The sequence below is a fragment of the Vairimorpha necatrix genome, chromosome 3, assembly GCF_036630325.1.
Source record: "Vairimorpha necatrix chromosome 3, complete sequence".
Lineage (NCBI taxonomy): Eukaryota > Fungi > Microsporidia > Nosematidae > Vairimorpha > Vairimorpha necatrix.
In genome coordinates, this window is record NC_088818.1 from 1,357,814 (window position 1) to 1,378,924 (window position 21,111).

The 21,111-nt window shown below is 25.9% G+C and overlaps 4 protein-coding genes across 4 annotated transcripts; 2 read left to right on the forward strand and 2 right to left on the reverse strand.

Annotated features, from left to right (window-relative positions):
- Positions 1 to 737: 737 nt before the first annotated feature.
- On the forward strand, positions 738 to 1,637 carry VNE69_03376 (uncharacterized protein; the record flags this gene model as incomplete). The annotated part of the gene is made up of 1 exon (XM_065473240.1): positions 738 to 1,637. One exon carries the CDS (start codon positions 738 to 740, stop codon positions 1,635 to 1,637), a length of 900 nt encoding a protein of 299 aa, XP_065329312.1.
- A 98-nt stretch (positions 1,638 to 1,735) lies between these two features.
- VNE69_03377 (uncharacterized protein) lies at positions 1,736 to 3,034 on the forward strand (the record flags this gene model as incomplete). The annotated part of the gene is made up of 1 exon (XM_065473241.1): positions 1,736 to 3,034. The coding sequence occupies one exon, from the start codon at positions 1,736 to 1,738 to the stop codon at positions 3,032 to 3,034; it is 1,299 nt and encodes a 432-aa protein (XP_065329313.1).
- A 1,963-nt stretch (positions 3,035 to 4,997) lies between these two features.
- VNE69_03378 (uncharacterized protein) lies at positions 4,998 to 7,004 on the reverse strand (the record flags this gene model as incomplete). Its single annotated transcript, XM_065473242.1, has 1 exon — positions 4,998 to 7,004. One exon carries the CDS (start codon positions 7,002 to 7,004, stop codon positions 4,998 to 5,000), a length of 2,007 nt encoding a protein of 668 aa, XP_065329314.1.
- A 9,929-nt stretch (positions 7,005 to 16,933) lies between these two features.
- VNE69_03379 (uncharacterized protein) lies at positions 16,934 to 17,167 on the reverse strand (the record flags this gene model as incomplete). The annotated part of the gene is made up of 1 exon (XM_065473243.1): positions 16,934 to 17,167. The coding sequence occupies one exon, from the start codon at positions 17,165 to 17,167 to the stop codon at positions 16,934 to 16,936; it is 234 nt and encodes a 77-aa protein (XP_065329315.1).
- Positions 17,168 to 21,111: the final 3,944 nt, after the last annotated feature.

Below are 21,111 nucleotides of genomic sequence, written 5' to 3' on the forward strand. Positions count from 1 at the left end.
ATTTATTACGATGATTTATATTTGTAAGATTTTCAATTTTGTTTCTACCTCTCTTTTTAATTTTAAAAATAATTTTATTTATAATTTTAGCTAACCAATATGACATTTGGCTAATTTATCGTAAACAAAGTTTCAATAATTGATTCATAAAAGACCAATAATACAAGCATTTAAAAACAGTTTTTATTATATAATTACCATTAAATGATAATAATTTCTTATCCTTGTTTGTTTGTTTATTGTGACGTCACGCCAAGCGCAGTAATTTAGATATATTAACTTTTGTATCTAGGCGTAAATAAGATACAAAAAAAACAAGTAAAAATGGATATTAATAGAAGTAATTGTAAGTAAATCAGATATTTAAATCAGTTTGTTTTCATGTACAGGAATAATTTTGAGAAAATTACTGAATATACTTCTATATTTCAATTAATAACACATTTGTCTTTCATTTCAACAGTCATATACATATAAGAGTTACATAAATTTATTTTAGTATTCTGAAACTTGTGTAATGCTAATATATAAGTTGCGTTTTGCTTTATGAAATATCAATTTATTAGTCTCATTATTAAAAAATATAGAATTATTAATGAAAATATCTAATATAGCATTAATGTTTTTATTACGTACCATATTATACCTTACAATTTAAAATTTACACGGGGTGTCAAATTTTTGAAATGTTTTTTTGGCAAATTTAAATGATATTTAAAATGTTTTTATGTATCCCTATGAATCTTATTAGGATATTCTTGTCTATTTTATTTTTGCAAACAAGTAAAACAACTTATGAAATGCTAAAAACAAAATTAGTGAATAAAATTGAAAAAAAAGACTATCATGTTATAGACTTAGAAAAAAATTATTTGCGTGTAAAATTGTGGTTTAGTGAAATTAAAAACATACTCGATGTATATATAATAAAAGAAATACACCGTATTGACATTAGAGAAGAAATTCACAATATAAAAATTAATTGTAGTGGTAAATCTGTTCATTGTATAGTGAAGGAACTTGAGGATGAAATTTTACATGAATGCAAGGGAAAAATACCAGATTATATAGTGTTAATTTATAATCCAATATATTTCGAATCTAATCCCGTTTTCGAAGAAATTGTCACATTCTTAAAACTAGTAAATAGTGATGACAATTCAAATATCATAAATAATATTTCCTATGATTATATCTTAGAGAATAATAATTTTTGGGCTTTAATGTATTCTATAATAAAAATAGATTTCAGATATAATAAAGATAATTCGAATTTCCCATATATACCAGTCACGTACCTCAAAAGAAAAGACCAAAGATACTTATGTTTCTGTGTATATTTTAATCGTATTTTTTATTTTTTTGAATTCGACATAAAAGAATTACTTATAGAAAGTTGTTTGTCGGAAAATGTTGGAAACTTATCTCAGAAAAATGATATTGATATCATTATTAATAGGTCTTTTCATGAATTATTTAAATTCACATATATCGATAAAATTTATAATGATTCTCATTTTTATTTACCAATTTGTTTTGTCGATAAAAATAAATTAGAAGACAGAGCTTTCATGATTGAACTAAAAAAGAACAAATTTTGTTTTCCCAAAACATCAACAAATATTATTATTCTATAAAGTCAGATACAACATCCAATAAAAATGTAACTATTATTGATAAGGATTGCATTTTGTCATTTCAATTTTTTTTCAGCAGATTAAGTAAAATTAATAAAATGGAAAACAATCTCAAAATAATAGAAATTTTTTTTAGATTAATACAAGATAACAAAAAAGTAGAATATTTTATTCACAGGATTCTCTGTAAACAAGGAACAGCAGTAAATATAATATTTTCACATTTACTTTTAGATCACAAAATAATTGAAAAAAAGAAAGTAAATGAAATTATAGAAACGGAAATAGAAAGACAACAGATTATAAAAAAAATATTGAAAAAATTATCTAATAGTTTGTATTTATCGTCTACATATTTAATAAAAATATGCTTATTTCTAGAAGTTGAAGAGTATTTAAATGAAAATCAGTCTAAAAATGAACCAATATTCAGAACTTTAAAGAATATCGCGTATTATATAAGGTCAAAGAAGAATTTACAAGAATTTTACTTGAGCGAAAGTTCTTTATTAAATAAACAAAAAAACGTCAATCTAACAAAAGTATTTCAGGAATTAGCAAATTACCATTTGGAAGATCTCGGGAATTTGAAGGAAAATAATTTGAGATTTATTTTAAAAATAGCTTTTTTATTTACAGGATTAGAAAATGATACTTGTGATGTAGGAGATTATCAATTCTATGTAGATAAATTTAGCATTATAACGGGCCTAAGACTTGATCGAATCGAGATAGAAATAAACAATAAGATGATAGCTGAAAATATATCAAAGCATTATAATGAATCTATGAGAAAAGAGTCTATAGTAAATCTAGAACTCGCAATCATACATTTTAAAAAAATTAAGAGGGCAAAATCTTCAAATGAAACTATATTTTATAAAAATAAAATTAAACGAATACTCAAAAAAATAAATCCACAAGTATGTAAAAAAATTATTAAAGTTGCCTTATACAAAGAAATAGATAATATATATGACTATGAAATTAGAATAAAATTTGAGAATGAATTGAAAAACGAAGGAATAAAAGAGATAGAATATATTTTTACCTCCGATCAATCAATGAAACAAGTAGCAAATAAAATTTATGAAATTGATCCTAATATAATAAATGAATATATGACTGAAGAAAAGAATAATTTCTTTAAAAAGCTTATGATAAATATAGATGAAAATGTCAGACGATATTGTAAAAAGAATTTGTTAAAACATTCTAAAGCATTATTTGAGTGTGGATTTATGTACAGTGAAGCCATAAAAAAGGAAAATGAAAATAAAATGGTTAAAATTAAGACAATTTTGTCAGATACTGAAATAATTGAAATTTTAAATGAAGAAATAGGGATAAATTTAATTGATGAATTAATTAAAACGTTAAAAAAGGTGGAGGAATAATCTATATCGTTTATTTGTACATAACACGATTTAATATTAAATTCGATGAATATAAATTTGCTCTTTTATATATATATATATATATATATATCAAGACAAAAATTATCAAAAAATTTGCTGGTAAAGCAATTAATCTTATTCTTATGTAACTTATATAAAAATCTTTGTTAAGCTCTACTATCTTAAAATAATTCTTTAAATATCATTATGTAAAAAGTACTTTTAAATCTTGAAAAAAATTACCAAAGATTGAATTCGAAAATAAAAGACTTTTCAATTAGAACAAATTAATCTTTGTAACAAAGTCTAAATTTTTTAATCTAGCAGTATAATACTTTTTTCTCCTGAAGTTATTAGGGTATAATTAGTGCCCTTTTACCATAAAAAGTATTGTATGGTTAGGATATTGTTGATCTTTTACATTTTTAAATAAAAACTTTAATATACTTTTTATTTACTAGTTCAATCTCAGTTTAAAAAAGACTATAAAGAAAAATTTTGAAAGACATTGTTTATGAATTCAGCTGTATAAAAAAAATGACGAGCGCAAAGCATAAAATCCATATGATTGACAAATTTAATTATTTTTTTATTATTAAAACATGTGTATTACTATATTTTTTAAAAATCTCAGCATATTTTTGCAAATATTACCTTACTATTTTTAAAAATATTTAAAAGTATTTTTTATATTTGTTTATACATGATATTTGCGTGATCAAAAATTTATCTCGTATTAAAATTTTAATCAATTATGCTCTTCTGTTTACAATAACCTTAGCAATGAGATACATTCAAAGCTAGGAACGTATTGTAGCTAAACGAAAAAATCGTATATTGTTTTTTATTAAAATACCAACTTAAAAATCTATTACAATTATTATAATCTATTATTTTAGTCATTCTTTATTCAATAAAAAATTATATGATAAAATTCAAAGAGCTTAAGTTTTTTTTGAACTGGTAAAAAGGGCTAAAGAATTTTTTGCATGGTTTTTACAGTAAATAAATTATATGACATGTATAAAAATTACTTCAGTGTTAGTTTAATAAGTTGCCGACTAAAAATTTTTAATGTCAATTTCGAAAAAATTTATCTTTATGTTAGTTTTATTAATCGAAAAAATGTGATAATGTTTTATCATATATTATAAAAAATTTAAATAGCTATGCTTAATGTAGTTTATATTTTTTTTAACAAGGATAAGTTCCGCGTTGGCGTCATCTGCTTACATATAACTTCTAGTACCCATAGTCCTTTCCACATCGGCTTCGCCTCCTCTCCTTAGGTAGTCAAGAGAAATGCTTTTTAGCGGTTTCTTTGGTGTGATCATCTGGATTTACGCTTCCTATCTCTAGGGATTTCAAGTCTAAGGTATATGATTTGTGAAAGTTAGTCACTGTACCGTCCGAAGTGATTACGTAATGAATTATTTCTGTTTTGATTCAATGTATATATTTATGCATATTTATAAAAAAAATATTAATACAATCAAATAATAAATTGTATCATAGATATTCTTATCTTTTTGTGAAAAAAAAACTTTTACATGCTAAGTCGAATATTAAAAAAAAACAAAACGTAAAAATTATATTATATCATCGAGTTTAACAAAATATAATAACGTATGCTTTTAAATTTATTCTACAATATTATACAATACAAAAAAAAATCAAAACTTCTATAATTAAGAAATTTTATTAGTATAGAATATAATATGACCAATAGCTTGCAATACCCATTAAATAATTTATTTTATGTGGATGTAACGGATAAAAATTTATATAAATATGGATTATACAAAAAAATAGAAAGGTTAAAAATAAATTTACACAAATTATATTATAATATGCCATCTTGGTATCTTAACATTTCAATAAAAGTATTATGTAAAATTATTCCAAACTCGTTGTTTAAAAATTTCATAAGTGAGCCTTTACGTACTATTTTAATAATATTTTGCTACTTTCTTTCGTAATTTATTATAAAAAGACGACTTATTTTTATTTCATTATCGAACAATTCTATTAATGTTTTCGGCAATGCAATTTCACTGTTAATTTTGATATTTTTCTTAATATTAATTTTTATTTCTTTAATTAGATTTTCTTCTAAATATTCTTTGTATTCATTTATTGAAAAAACTGTTATGTCTTCGCTTGTTACTTTTTCTTCAAATATTTTCCTAATAAGATTTATTCCTCCATTAATTAACTTAGTTGCAAATTCATTTATTAAATCTTTATCAAATAACTTTATTATGTCACCATTTAGTGCTACCAATTTTATTTTGTTTATATCATTTTCCAATGAAACTTCTTGAAGAATTTGAATAATCTTGATTAATTCTGCTTCTTTGGTTTTTCTTTTTTCCTCAAATTTTTTTTCTTGTTGATTATTTTCTAGTAATTTATTCCTAATAATTTTATTACATTCGTCTACATCGTCGTTTTTAAGTCCAAAGCTTGCAATAACTTCATTAAATTCATATTTGGCATGTTGTTTATTTTCAAAAAAATCATAAACAATCGTGTTAAAACCAATAAACATTGATATTATTTTGCAGATAGAAGTCACAACCACCCCTTTGTATTTCTTAAAATTGGCAATGTGTACATTTCCTATTTCTTCCATTATTCCAAGTAGATTAAAACTATCTTTTATATTGCACATTTCTATTTTATCCCTGGTGTTTTTCTTTCTGATAAGATTTCCAATAAGTTTAAAGTTTTTATAAAATAACTCATCCTCTACTTCATTTTCAATAATATATTTTTCTGTTGCTAGCAGTAAAAATATTTTTGTAATAATGAATTCAGTGAAATTCGATTTTAGAACCCTCGACATTATCATTTTTATTATTTCTGTTTTTCGTGTTTCATCATATTCTTCATTCGATATTATGATTATTAATTCAAGTTCATCTATCATGTTATAATATAGGAGTGTATGCGCTATTATTATATTCAGAGCAGATCCCGGCGTATCTAATACAATCTCAATCATTAATTCTGTTTCGTCTTCATAATATAGTATTCGATTGAATATATCTATCCCTTTACTGATGTTTTCATCGTTTATTCTGGATGCGATTTCTATAAATCTTTTAAATTCCAATAGACATTGTTCGTCAATAATATAATTAATATTATCATTTTGTAAAACATAATGATATTCTCCAGAATTTTGCCTGAAAACGACTTTGTTTGTAAATACCTCAATTATTAAAAATTTACTTCCATATTTTATTTCAATACCATTAGGTATACGATTTATAGGTACTACATAAGTATCTATTTCAAACAAATATTCATAGGACAAATTGTATAATTCCAATATTTTCTTAAGTATTTTTTCGTTGTACTTATTCTCAAGTTTAATTTCTATATCGTTCAAGTAATCTATTTCCTCAATTGAAAATTTAAATAAATAAGAATTATTTTCCACATTAATATGAAATAAAAAATAATTGGGTACGTAATCGTAATATTTTATAGTATACTCAGTATTAACATTATTTTTACTTGTTTTAAAAAAAATTTCTTCTAAATATCCAGATTCCAAACAAATATTTTCATAATAGATTTCCCAACCTTTTTTATTTATTTTCCGTTCTCTATTGATTTTTTTAATAGTCTCTACGATATTTTTCATGGTAATTGAATTATCTAGACCAATAGAGTCACGAAATTGATACTCACTATAAAACAATACATATAATTTGTTGTTTGGAAAGCCTAAAACACCTCGTATTTTGTTTTCTATTTCCGTTATAATTTCATTTAAAGATTTATTTTTACAATTAACGGTAAAGATCTTAACATTATTATTTTTAATATCACAAGAGACACTAACTTCTACCAAACCATTGTCGTTTCCATATTCATCCATGCTTTTATATATGCTTATTGAATTATAGCTTTTACAATGATTGATCGACACATAATCTCGATCTTCTATTTTTTTCATGAGGTTATCTTTAATTTTATCAAATAAAAAATGATTTGATTGCAAAAAAACAACAAACGAATAAAATAATACTAAATTCATATACGATAAAGTAATCTAGGGGGGCATAAAGGTTAAATTTAACTTAAATAAAAAAAATATATTAATATATTTAAAAAAATGTTTTTTTGTTCAATTTACTTGTACCAGTCAATAATACAATTTTATTTTTCTAAACGTCAAGTTTTTTAACTTTAAAATAAAACAATTTTTTATCATTTTAAAACGGGATACTAGTTATAAACGTAATTTATTTCAAATTGAGACATGTTATAACAAACATGCACATATTTAAAAATTTTTTACGTTTGATAAAAAAAGGAAACATTTTCCTGTTTAATTTGATTTTTTTAAAATTATATATTGAAATTTGATAGTTCTAAAAATCTTTTTTTTTATAGAGACTTATGGTTATAATTGAAAAAAAAAATTTATTTAATTTTATTTTTTTACTATTATTGAGATTATTTATAATCAAAATAAGAATGTAATTTAGGTTTGACTATATTTTTTTCACAAGTCAAAAAAAACTTATTTTTAAATATTTATTTATGATATCCCAAATATCATCAAATTATATTTTATAAATATTTCCCTCCGAACTTCTAAGTTTCCCCCCTACAAGTATTTAAAATTTTTATCCTTAGAAGGTTTCGATAATGTGGACGAGAGAAACAACTAGTAATCAAAATAAAATATATTGTAATATTTTAGACACGTTTCTCAGTGATGGATACCACATTATTTTATACATTTCACATATTGATTTGATGTTAAATAATAAAAATTGGCTAAAATCAGCATTAGGGTAAAAAAATTAGGGGATCAAAATTTTAAAAATTTTGCCGCTTTTTTAAAAAAAGGAAACGAATGATGAGTAATGAAGAGATTAAAGATTTTTACGAACGTCTGCTAAACAAGAAAAATAAGCAGAAATGTACAATTTGTGGTTTGTGTACGGCTAAAATATCAAACGAATCTGCTTCTTTGAGATGAAAGTTTCTTAAATGCAGTCATAAATTTTATATTTGGAATAATACTTTATTTCCAAATAGTAAGATAGATCATCTGCTTATGTCAAAGAATGTTATTTGTGGATTTTAGGACTTAATACGCGCACATTATAAGAATTTTGGATTGTAATGTACAAAATGTTAGTTACACTTCAGAAAAATTATATAAATTAAAAATTTATGACAACTATTTAAATAACATACGACAGATAGGATGCGACGAAATCAATGTAGAGATGGACGAAGTCTAATTTGCTTAAATAATTACCATAGGGGAAGTTTGGTTAAAGGTTTCTGGTGTTTCGGGGTGATAAAATAATTGAAGCAAAAAAGATAGTTTTCGTGATTATAAAAAAAGAAACAAGGATACATTGCTTCCGAACTTATTTAAGCATGTAAATTTCATATCCGTCATTTATTCTGATATGTGGAGGTCATATATAACTTTGGACGACTATTATGGGGACCATAAATGTAAATCATAGTCAAACTTTTCGAAATAATGAAACGGTGCCATACAAACACCATCGAAGGGAATCATAGGTCATTAAAAGCCCGTGTAACCAATAGGTGAAGGACATATGACCTTTCTGGGCGCAACGGTCAGAACCCGGACTTTCCATAATATTTTACGTACTGAATCCGGGTACTGACCGTAAAGTGGGGAAATGTTTTTTACGAACCATATCCCCAAGAGTCGAAATTTTACAGATTTGTTTAAATTTCATTCGCATTAACATTTCTTGAGTTATAAACATTTTTGTTTTTTAGATGATTTTTTCAAAAATATTTTACCCTTATGGTATGTATGGAGCCGCTTGACAGTAGGTCGAAAATATTCCAAGACCCACATGAGGCAATATGTTGGTTAGTGGATGAAAATCTACTAAGAACAACAATGGAATGTACGAAATGTCCTGGTATAATGATATTAACACCGGACGATTCGTACATGAACTGCCACCTGTTTAAGTGTAGGGGGAAGACTGGATGTGGAACATCAATCGGAGTTTTTGATAAAACTTCATTTTCTAATCCCCGAATACCTATACATAATTATTTGTATATTCTGTATTCGTTCACTGAAAAGCAGTCTACACTAAACCTAAACAAAAATTCCCGGGTGTGTGCTTCCAGTGTCTTCAGGGCTAAAAAAAAATATACGAAGCACTGAAAAAAGAAAATCTCAAACACCAAAAAAAAATTAGAGGATTTGAAGAAGTGACACAGACCGATGAAACGATTATAGTAAAGGGGAAGTTTGTCAAATCTCCATCGGAAAGATATGACACAGTCAAAACTGTGTGTGGTTGGTAGGGACGATAGACGAGCGAACGTTAGAACTGAGAATCGAAATAGTACCTAACCGGACTATACAGACGATGACTCGGTTTTTTAAAAAGTATATAAAAAACGACACTACATCCATAACTGATGGTCATAAATCTTATCCCGCTGCAGTAGAATCTATCAACGGTGATCATCGCGTTGTAATTCATGATGAAGGCTTTAAAAACGAAGCAGGAGAGACCACAAACTTAATAGAAGGTGTTTGGTCACATCTTAAATGTGATATAATAGCTAGAAAAGGGATCAAAGAAAGTGCTATCCCTGATTTTTTGGAAGAATTTAAGTGGAGAAGAAGATGTGCAATTTATAAAAACATCAAAAGTTCAAGAGAGTTCTTCATTGAAATTATCAAAGTTTTCTTAGAATAAAATGTTTTTTTATTATTATTATTTTTTTTGTTTCTCTCCAAGGGGGGACCCTTAGAGAGAAAAAAAGTCCGGGTTCTGACCGATGCGCCCCTTTCTGAGATATATTTGACTCTCTATATGATTATGAGGAATATGAATCAAAATATCTTTACAGCATTATAAAAATTATGTTTATAATATTTTTTATTTATTTATATTTTATTTCAGCACATTTTTTATACAAATTAAGTTTTAGGTTTTTTCTGAAGTTTTGTCTTCCTTTTCTTTTAAAAAAATTGCCCTTTTTTTAAAAAGAAAAAGGAATAGTGAGTAATGACAAGATTTTAAATTTTTATATAACATTTACACACAAAAAATACACTCAGAAATGTATAAAATGTGGTTGGTATACAGGCATAGAGTCAAACAAAACTGCTTACTTAAGATGTGAGGCTCCAAAATGTAGACATAAATTTTCAATTTGGAATAATTTATTATTTTCAAACACTAAAGTAGAACACTTACTTATAATAAAAATAATAAATTCGTGGATAATAGGAATTAAAGTAATACATGTACATAAAATATTGGGATGTAATATACATAATGTAAGCTGCGCCCTTGAAAATTTTTATTATTAAAAATTTATGATAGGTATTTATATAAGACAAAACAAATAAGAGGCAAAGATATTATAATTGAGATTGATGAGAGCAAAATAGGCAAAAATAAATATCATAGGGGAAGGGGTTTTGGTGTTTCGGAATGGTAGAAATAACAGAAGCAAAAAAGATAATCTTTGTAATAATAAATAAAAGAGAAAAAGACACATTGCTTCCACTCATTTCAAGGCATGTTAGTTTTAAATCAGTTATTCATTCCGATATGTGGAAGGCATATATAACTTTAAAAAGTCATTATGCGGACCATAGAATTGTAACCACAGTCAAACATTTAGGGACAGAGAGACGGGTGTCCATACAAACACCATCGAGGGAAATTGGAGGTCTTTAAAAGCCTTTATACCAATAGGTGTCGAACATATAAATTTGCTGAAATTTATTTAAGCTATATATGATTAGTATAAATTAGAGATAAAACATCTTCGAAACATTATAAAAATTAAGTTTTTAATATATTTCACTTATTGTAATGTCAATTTAGTAATATTTTTATATCTTAATTAGTATTTTATGTTTTTTCAGAATTTTTCTCTTCCTTTCCTTTTTTTAAAAAAGGGGCAATTTTTTAAAAATTCTGACCCCCAGTTTTTTATACACTAATGGTAATAAGACCTATTTCCTTTGTTTATTCATACATGATTTCTTTTTTCTCTTCTTTCATTGTGAAATCCTTATTAAAGTAAAATTCAATGCCACGTTTCGCACTACTATGTTTACTTTGTAGTAGAGAAAAAGATCTTAAAAGATGTTATCTCAGTATATTGTTGTTTTAGAGAATATAATAGGTTTAACAGCAGCTTCTTAAATTATATTTCGCATTGGAAAATGTATAACAAAAATATTTTGGAGTGAAGATAGTATCAATCGCCCATTTAAGTGTCGTTATTGCGATTTTTCTTCCTAAAATAAAATTAAATTTGAAAGGAAGAGCAATAAATGAATAAAATACGACTATTTTAACCATTTAAAATTAAATTTTACATTTTTTTTTAAAAATATTGATTTTAAATTGATATTCTTGCTTGACCATGTCTTATACGTGTATAATTTTAAAAAAACATTTCTGCTTTATATAAACAATTTGAGATTAAAAAATATATTTTCTTGGATCAATATTAATCAATCCTGTTTAACAAATCTGATGTGTTTAATGCATACTTAATATAAAATATACCATAACGGGATTTTAAATCATTATTTTATGAAGGATTTTTAAACCTCAGAAATAAATGGTTTTATAGAGAACATAAAGAAAACATTGAACCACGTGGTCTAGTAAACAGAAAAGATTGAAAGAAGCTAAACGAGTAAAAGCAAAATTCAAAGCAAGAATATGTTGATGATACTGAAAGAGAGATAGTATTACCTCATTGGTGAAGAGTTGCAGAATTCCAGTTGTAAGAAAGTTTTTATAAAAGTAAGTGATTGTAATGGTTTAATCACGAGTAGCCGAAATTATATAGGTCAGTTGGGAAAAGCTGATGCGAATGCAGCAAGATTATTAAAAGAGAAGGAAGAAATGATTGATTTAATAAAAGAAAAAATAGAGAAGGAATGAAGAAACCAGATACAGAAATTAAATTTATAATGAGAGGCATGATAGCAGAAATTTTTATTGGATAAGAGTTGTTTTGTATGTGGTAATATGGGACACATAGCTAGGAAATGTTTCCGTGGTGCTTTGTGCAGCACAGATCCACAAGAAAAATTGTTTGTTTACATAATAAACACATAAAACTATAAATACGATTTCAGACCTTATCCACACACATAAATTAAAAAATGAACATCAGACGAAATAACATGACTAGAAATACAGGGAAGAACCCGATAATAAAAAACACGAATAAAACGACTGTAAATTAAAATATTTTAGAGACATACTTTAGATTAGGATATGTCAGTTATCAACTTAAAGGAAAGAAAACCTTCAAGTTAACAAAGGGAATAAAAGTTTTGACGTTTTGCATAATTAAAAGCGTAATCAATTTAAAAGAAATAAAAGTAAAATGAATATAGAAAATTTGCATAATAGATTTTATGGGGCATTTAAATAAGACCAGATGAAAAGATAAAATACTTAACGTGTGAAAAATGTTAGATAAAAACGAAACAAGGAAAGATAGTAGTAAAAAGGACCAAGTCGTTAATCAGAGCCTTAAATCAAAGTTTATTATGTATTTGGAAGATTTGAGAAAAAGAGGGATTATTAGGCGTCGAAATCTATGTGGCGAAACCCTATTAGGGCCATTGAGAAACCTAATGGAGATGTAATAATTGTTAGTAATTTAATGGGATTGAATGATTTGGCCGAAAGAGACCCATATGAGCTGCCAAGAATCAGAGGTATTATAAGAGCAATACTGGGCTCTAGAGTTTTTACAGTGCTTGATATTAAAGAAGCATTTTATCATGTAGATATTGAAGAAACGCATAAATTCTAAACTGCGTTTGAATTTAATGGGAATGTATACGAGTGGAATAGCATGGTCTTGGGATATAAAAATGCACCTTAGATTATGCAGAGGACAATGAATAACATTTTTAACAATTTGAGAGGAACAGAAGTAGAAGTTTATATGGATGACATTGTTGTTAATTCGAAGACGTATAAAGAATATGATGAGATATTAAAGTAAGTGTTGCGGAAATTTAAAATTCATGGGTTAAAAGTAAATAGCAGTAAGGTACAGTATAGGCTGGATGAAGTTAAATTATTAGGAGTTGGTGTGAATGGTGATTGTAGAAAACCATCTGAAATTACTCGTAATGAAGCATTAAAATTTAAAAGACCGACGAATGTTAGTGAGTTACATAGATTTTTAGGATTGACGGGATGGTTCAGAGAATTTATAGGGAATTATGCTATGATGACAATAGCACTTACGGACGCGTTAAAGAAATATAAGAAATGGGGTTGGAACGATAAAATGGAATGTGAATTTAACGCATTGAAAGATGAATTGAGGAATACAAAAGAGTTAAAAATTCCAGATTATACAAAATTATTTTTTTTAAAAACTGATGCTTCAGACACGGAATTGAGAATATTGTTACAAACAAATAAGGAAGGTAAGTGTGGTTCTATTCAGTGGGCTTCTGTAAAGCTGAAACCAGCAGAAAGAAAATATTTTTTTTAGAAAAAGAAATGTTAGCAGTGTTTTGGGGTATAAAAAAGTTTGAATATGATTTAAGAGGTAAAAAATTTGAATTACAGACAGACCATAAAGCTTTAGAGGTAATGAGATCTAAAGAATGCTATTATAATAATTCAATAAATCAGTGGATCGAGAAAATTCAAGAGTTCGACTTTACAGTTAAATATAATAGAGGTGAAACAATGACAGATGTAGATGCTTTAAGCAGACCTTTCAGGATGACGCAAATAAAGAAAAGAAAACAGAGATTATAAAAAAACAAATTTTAAGAAAAGAAGTGAAACATATTTAAGAAGTAAATGAAAAGATATGGGAGTTTAAATCAGGATAAACAGCGATAGTTCCAGATACGGAAATTAGGGATAAGTTTATTAAGGAAAAACATTTGGAGCTTAATCACAGAGGAATAAAAGGTACTTATTATGAGTTGAAAAGGAAATGGTATTGGTTAGGTATGAAAGAAAACATAAGTAAAATATATAGAGAATGCGAAACGTGCAGAAGTATTAACATAAAGAACAGAGGTGGGTGAAATTTATTGCCACCATGAGAACAGGAGAGAAGTTAGGCCTTGATATCATGAAAATAGGAAATCCAAAATCCAATGTTCTGTAGGAATTGACTTTTATAGGAGATATGCGTACAGTGCAGTATTGGATAGAAGAACAAGTAGTAATGTTATAAAGACAATGGAAAACTAATTTAAAAAAGAGTGTGTACCAGAAGAGATAATTAGTGAAAATGCAAAAGAAATTGTTAGTGAAGAATTTGGGCGATGGTGTTGTGATAATGGAATATTACATCATAAGGTAGGTGTTGAAAGTCATGATAGTAATGGAAGGATAGAAATATTAATTAAAACTTTGAAAGAAGCTGTACTTAAGCAAAGTGAAGGTAATTTAGGGTGAAAGTAAGATCGCTTTCGATGATATAACAGAAAGTATCGCAGTGGAATAAAATGTAGCCCAATAGAAGCAAAAAGTGAAATGTCTAATTGCGAAAAGCTAAGAATGCTAAATGAGAAAGATGGTGAGTATGTTACGAAGTTTGAGAAGAGATTAAGAGAACAATTTAAATTGAGAGATAATGTTCTTGTAGCTAAGAGAGAAAAAATTTAGCAAGTCGAATGAAAGATGATAAAGGAAGATGCGTAAATAAGGCGAAAAAAATCGAAGTATGGAAAATGATTCGTACTTAATAAAATATAATGATAAAACGATAAGAAAGAAGAGACATTTCGATTTAAAAGGCTGCACTAAGGTGGGAAGGTTCGTAAGGTTTATGTTAATGAGACTAAACATCATGAGGATGGGATGTGGGATTTATAACCCCTAATAAATAAATGGTTTACTATTCATATTTGAAATTTTTTTTTAAATTTTTTGAAACTTTACTTCAATGAAAAAAACCTTACACGCTAAAAAAAAATTGCGTGGAAACAATATCAACATAAGTATTGCTGCTTATGAGTTGCAAGTTACTAGTAAAACTAAAGGGTCATTATGCCAAAAGGTTTCCTTTTATATTAATTTTTTACCATTTGGATATGGGGTGGATCTCTTCTACTAGTATAAAAATTTCCATTTAAAATGTCGTAAAATTCGACTTTTGGGGGTAGATCTTATAATCCGGAACCCCCGGTACAAAAAATTTTCATTTTAAAATATCAGAGTCAAGAGTTAGTTCGAAGAGAAAACAAAGCCTTTTATGTATAGACTATAGTAGAAGTATTAAAATTTATAGCTTATGCATTTTAACGAATATGAATGTAAAATATCAGCCTAATTACGCAAGAGGTTTCGAATTTATTTATTCTACATACCTATAAATTATTAATATTTAAAATTTTACCTAAATTCCAACGATAAAGAGTGGATGTCTTATTTTTTATTTAATTTCTTAAAAATCATATAGTGATATGTCTTGAACTTTAACTTCTTAAAAATCGCTTTTCTTCCAATCCGGTCCTTTTGATTTCATATTTAATAATAGCTTGTTTTAAATGAAAATCACTTTGTTACATTTGTAAAATTAATTATTACATTTTCATATTTAAAAACGCCAATAAACATTAGATCACATCGATATTATTTTGCATACTCGGGTTATGGTTAATATTTGACGCACAGTTAAGAAATATTTGTAATTGAATTTTAGCTCATGTAAAAATTTAAAAACAAATAATTACTCTCATAATTTTATATGGATCATTTCTATTTTGTAATGAAATCATCTGGAAATTAAGACACCCTTAATTACATCAATTAAATCTAATAAAAAATTGTCTACTTAAATGAAAAGCAAGCTACTCATCAATTTTTATCATATATTAATGTTTCCGCGAAAAAATTCATAAAAAATTGTTGCATGATATTTCTATTACCACCTTTGATTTATAGTTGATACTAAATCAAAATAAAAGAGCTTTAGCTAAGTATTACCTGTACAGGGAGAACTTAAAACGACTTAATTTAAATAATATTCTATATCTCAATATATTACATTCTATTGTTATTATTAAATTAAAAAAAAACCCTAATTATTTTTTTTACTTCTTCATCTAAAACAAATTGGTCATAAATTCTTGCTATAAAGGCTAGTTATTTTACCAAAATATGGTTTTGTCTTCAATTACGTCTATATTAAATTTAAAATATATCTTTTAACCTCAAAATTATTTTTATAAAAAATATACTTGAGTCAACATATTTTTAAAACATTAAAACGCGCATATTCTGTTTTTTTTTATTTTGTTCTTCATAATGTTTAAAGATTACTAAATAAATTTTGTCTTAAATAATTTTTACAACAAGTCGCGTGTATATGACTTCTTGAAAAAAAATTACAAATTTCAACAAAGTCTACTATTTATTATGTTCTATAGATCTGTTTGTTCAAACAATTTTTACACAATATAGTAGTGCTAATCGTTTTTTTTGTTCTTTTTACAATGCGCTTTTTAGTGTTGAAGCACATTGTCTTTTATAGAAAATTTATTAGAACAAGATTTTGAGGAAAAAAGATTTTATATCCGTATGGTATATGTAATGGCGCTTAATTCGACTAATAGTCGGTAATTCTTTGATACAGCCATTTTTCGCACAACAAAACATAACGACACCATCTATTGTTTTTTCCTTAAATAAACTGTTATCAAAGTCAGAGAAACTTTTTATAGTTTTATTCTCTGGCGAAGCGGATTCTGTTTTCTTGCTTCTTTTTTTGATTTGTCTAGTTTTTTTTGAATTGGAAGGCTAGCACGTCCCGATACATTTTTATCCCCTTCCTTTTTATTTTTCTCCCTCTTTTATTAACTTCTTTAATTGTCTTCAAAAGTTCTTAATCCAAGTTTTCTGGAATATAACTTTTTTCTTTGTAAAATCTCTTATTTAGCCCCTTTTCTGCTTCCGTGGCTGCTTGTTTTAGATAAAAGAAGCTAAAATTTTCAGATTTTTGATGTTTTATGTCGCTAGTGAGATCAGAAGATTCAGATTCTTCTGATCCTTCCTCTTTCAAACCGAATTTTCTGAGCTTTTTTGATTGAGATCTTTTTTGCCTGACATATATACTCATAATTTTTTGTATTTATGTTAATAAAGGAGAAAAGGAGACATATTTAGATAGATTAGGCAATATTTGAAGCTAGCCAATAATTTCATGAGTGATAATTTAATACAATCAAATTATAGCTCAATTTTTATAATAGTGTCAGTTTAGTCTTTTTTATTTTCAATATAACTTTTTTGTATGATTTTTGTTCATTTGCCATATAAATTTAGGTAAATTAAGGACTTAGTTAACAATGTATAAATTTTAATGATAAAAGTTGTTTTCTTTGATATTCAGATTTCTGCAGATAAATTTCTGTGTGCATTACTTACAGATCATTCACAATATTTTTATATATATGATATATTTGTAAGAATTTGACTTAATAGTAATTGGCATACAATCAATTAAATTAATTTTTTAATGATCGTCTATTTTGTTGAATTGTAAAGATCATTTACCTAAGAATTAATCTGTTTTTGATAAATTACTATTTCGGGGGCAAATACTCATAAATGCTTAATTGGATGTTTAATTCTTATTAATATATCTATTTTAATTGATTTACTTTTAGTTCTATTTATATTGTATTTATTAATATTACATGATTTCAAAAATCTCAGCGTCTATATAAAATCCAAGACATCCTTTGGAAAAGAATTTGATATTGGTAGATTAATGTCTCAGAAAGATGATTGGACTATTAAACAATCCATTTTTAATGGTTAGTTACGATTGTAAAGGGCTATAAAGGTATAATTGTTGTGGTAAATCCACATATCGCTAGCAAACTTTATAGTTTCTCTTTTTTTGATAGAGCCTTCGATGTTTTTGAAAAGCTGTTCAAAAAATCCACATAATTTTATACAGTTCACGACAAAGCATTAGGCTTCTAAAATATCTATATGCATAAATTTCCAGGGCACAATTAACCTATTATAAATTAAAGAAAGAATTAAAATATGAATTTACATAAAAGGTATGCCAGTTACTGCTACAACTTTGCAAATAGATTTACCTAATAACTGCAGATTAAAACTCTAACACTGGATTTTTTAAATCAACTATTAGAGTTCGAAAAAAGCTATAGCGGCGTTCTTTTCGACAATAATACTTATATGATCCATACTTAATTCATGCAATTTATTTTTTATGCAACACAATTAATTTTTTGTTCAAAATAAAATAGGGAACTCATATTTATAAAAATTATAGTTTTTTATTTTTGTTATTGACGTTATCACTAGTATTTGCCCAGTTAAAAATACATTTCTAAATAATTTTTTATTTGAGGCTTTTCTGGCCTGTATTGGTCTTTGTTTAGTCTCGACCTGTCATGGCTTTGCTTATAACTTCTCTTCTTGTAGCTCATGCCCTTCTTTTCAAAAATAAATATTTATAAAAAATGATTTTCTTGACATTGGATAATATCACAAATATAAACTTATAAATTTGGGTTGTATTTTTTATCTTCGAAACCCCTTAGTGACTTTTTTAATTTAGGGTTATTCAAAAAATTTATGATATATATTCATATTATTAATATTTATAATATTTTTCAATTCTTTATATGTATCTATTCATTGATAATTTAATGGCATTCTTTACTATTTAACTGTTTAAAACATAGTCGAGAATAGCCTCTGGTATATGCCATCGCGAAATAATAATTATTTTGTGTTACACAACATATAATTCTGTGGTCGCAGATTTTTATATGTTTTCATATAAATAGTTCAACGAAGTTAATATTATTGTTTCTATCGGCGCTCTAATTTTCAATAAACTTTAATGATTATAAAGTTTATTGTTAAGACCATCTAAAACAAACGTTGGATGAAAAATATTATTGTCTTAGAAATATTATTGATATTCTAATGTAAATTCCGATGAGTACAAAACAATTCTAAATGTCTTCTTTCATTACTTGTATTTTAACATGAAATAAATTCGCGTGATAGAAACAAATGATTTGTCTGATTATGCATTTCCATACAGTCAACGTAAATTTAATGAAGAATTATCTTTTTTTCTAATATTTTGTTTATGATTTTCTATAAAAGTTTTAAAAGAAAATATATACATATATTTGTACTATAACTTGTGAAGTTCTATAAGACTTATAAATGTCTAATTATAACTTTTGATACGCAAGAAGAAAACTCTTAACAAAAGCTTTTTTTTTTGAAAAAAAAAGAAAATGTGAGGATCTTTGCAAATGTTCTTACGATAGTTCTTAGATTCTCTTTTATTTTTATCAATAACTAATGTCAAGTGACAGATCTCCAGTGGTCCTAAGATTACCCTGGAGACTAGAGAATACTATTCTATAAGTATTCTCCTCCTTTACCAAACTATGTTTATGGAAAGAAAATGTACAATACTTTCCCGCCTATAAATATAAAAGAAAATCATACCCTTGGGGGTATGAAGATGAAGAACAATAAAAATTATAGTTTAAAACATTCTTCTCGGACTGATGGGAAACCATCAGTCCACAACTAACATAACTAATATTGTTTTAAAATATTCAAAGACAATTAAAAAATTAAAAAAATATATCTGATAAATTTTGATTTAAGGTTTTGAATCAGATACACGTGTTTTGATTTTTACAAAATATTTTTTTAATCTGAAATCTCCTTAAAAACATGAAAAGTAGTTAGATTTAAATTTTACAAATTCTTATAAAACAATTTATGGGTTATCAGCATTCTCAATGTCCATATTTTTTTTATCTATAGAATTGTAAACAACAGTATTGGGGTTTCTAGTATATTATGCATACTTGAACCTTCTGTTTACCTTATCGTATGACCTAAATTGTCTTTTAAGCGTTTGTTCTATTTAAAGTTATGGTCATTAATCATAACGCCATATATATACTCGATATTGATTAATCCCTGCAATCTGCGAAGACTAAATATGTAACTTCCTAACATTATATTTTTGCCTGATAAAGTAATCGCCAATATAATATCGTGATTTTTAGACTATTCATAATCATATATATCTGTTTTTTATATTAGGGTTATCAATATTTTTTATTAAATAAATGAAAATTTTGAACCCCTAATTGTTTTTATTTACTGCAGTATTGAAAGTATCTAGCTTTATAATCCATTGAAATTATGAAAATAATGATATAAAGAGTTCATAAATTTGCTTAACAACAGTGAATTAATGGATGACAACAGAAATTATAAAGCGATCATATAGCTGCACCTTTTAATAAAAAAACCGTCACAGTTGATTATTATAATTCTGGTATGATAATACGCCGACTGTTAAATGTTTATATGTGTTGAAAAAAATTTAATTTGTTCCTAATAAAATTTTTAATATTGTAATTAATTGGAAACTATATTTATAAGCATTTGATATTGTGTTTGATACAGTACTGTCTCATAAAGATATTATTGAAATTATATCAAATACAACCAAAATGGATAATAATCAGAACGTAACAGACTTGAGCTATTTTTTTAAAATATATGTTACAAACAAACTAGTCAACGAAAGTAAGTAAATCCTAATGGTCATCCTTTTGTAGTTTTAGCATATCATAGATAGGATTTAATTTTTTATTTATCTTTAGACGATTTAGAAGAAATTAAAAGATTAAAAAAGCTTGTTTGTGGATTTTTTTTTGTTTAATAAAAAAGAATTTGTCCATGGCATGTTACGCAATTATTTACCAAAAAAATGTATTCAACAGTGAAGATTAAAATTTACATGAAATTTCCTTCGCAGGAAGTTGAGGATAATGTATCAAATAATTGTTTTTTTCCACATAAATTATTTAATGTAAAAACTAAAATTTAAAATGGCTGTAAAAATACAAAAATATTAGAAAATATGAACAGTTATCTAAAATACGTTTACAGCATATGACATTTAAACAACTGTCTTTTTTAATTATTCTAGTATGTCATTTTGATATGTCAATATCTGATCTTTTTATATGT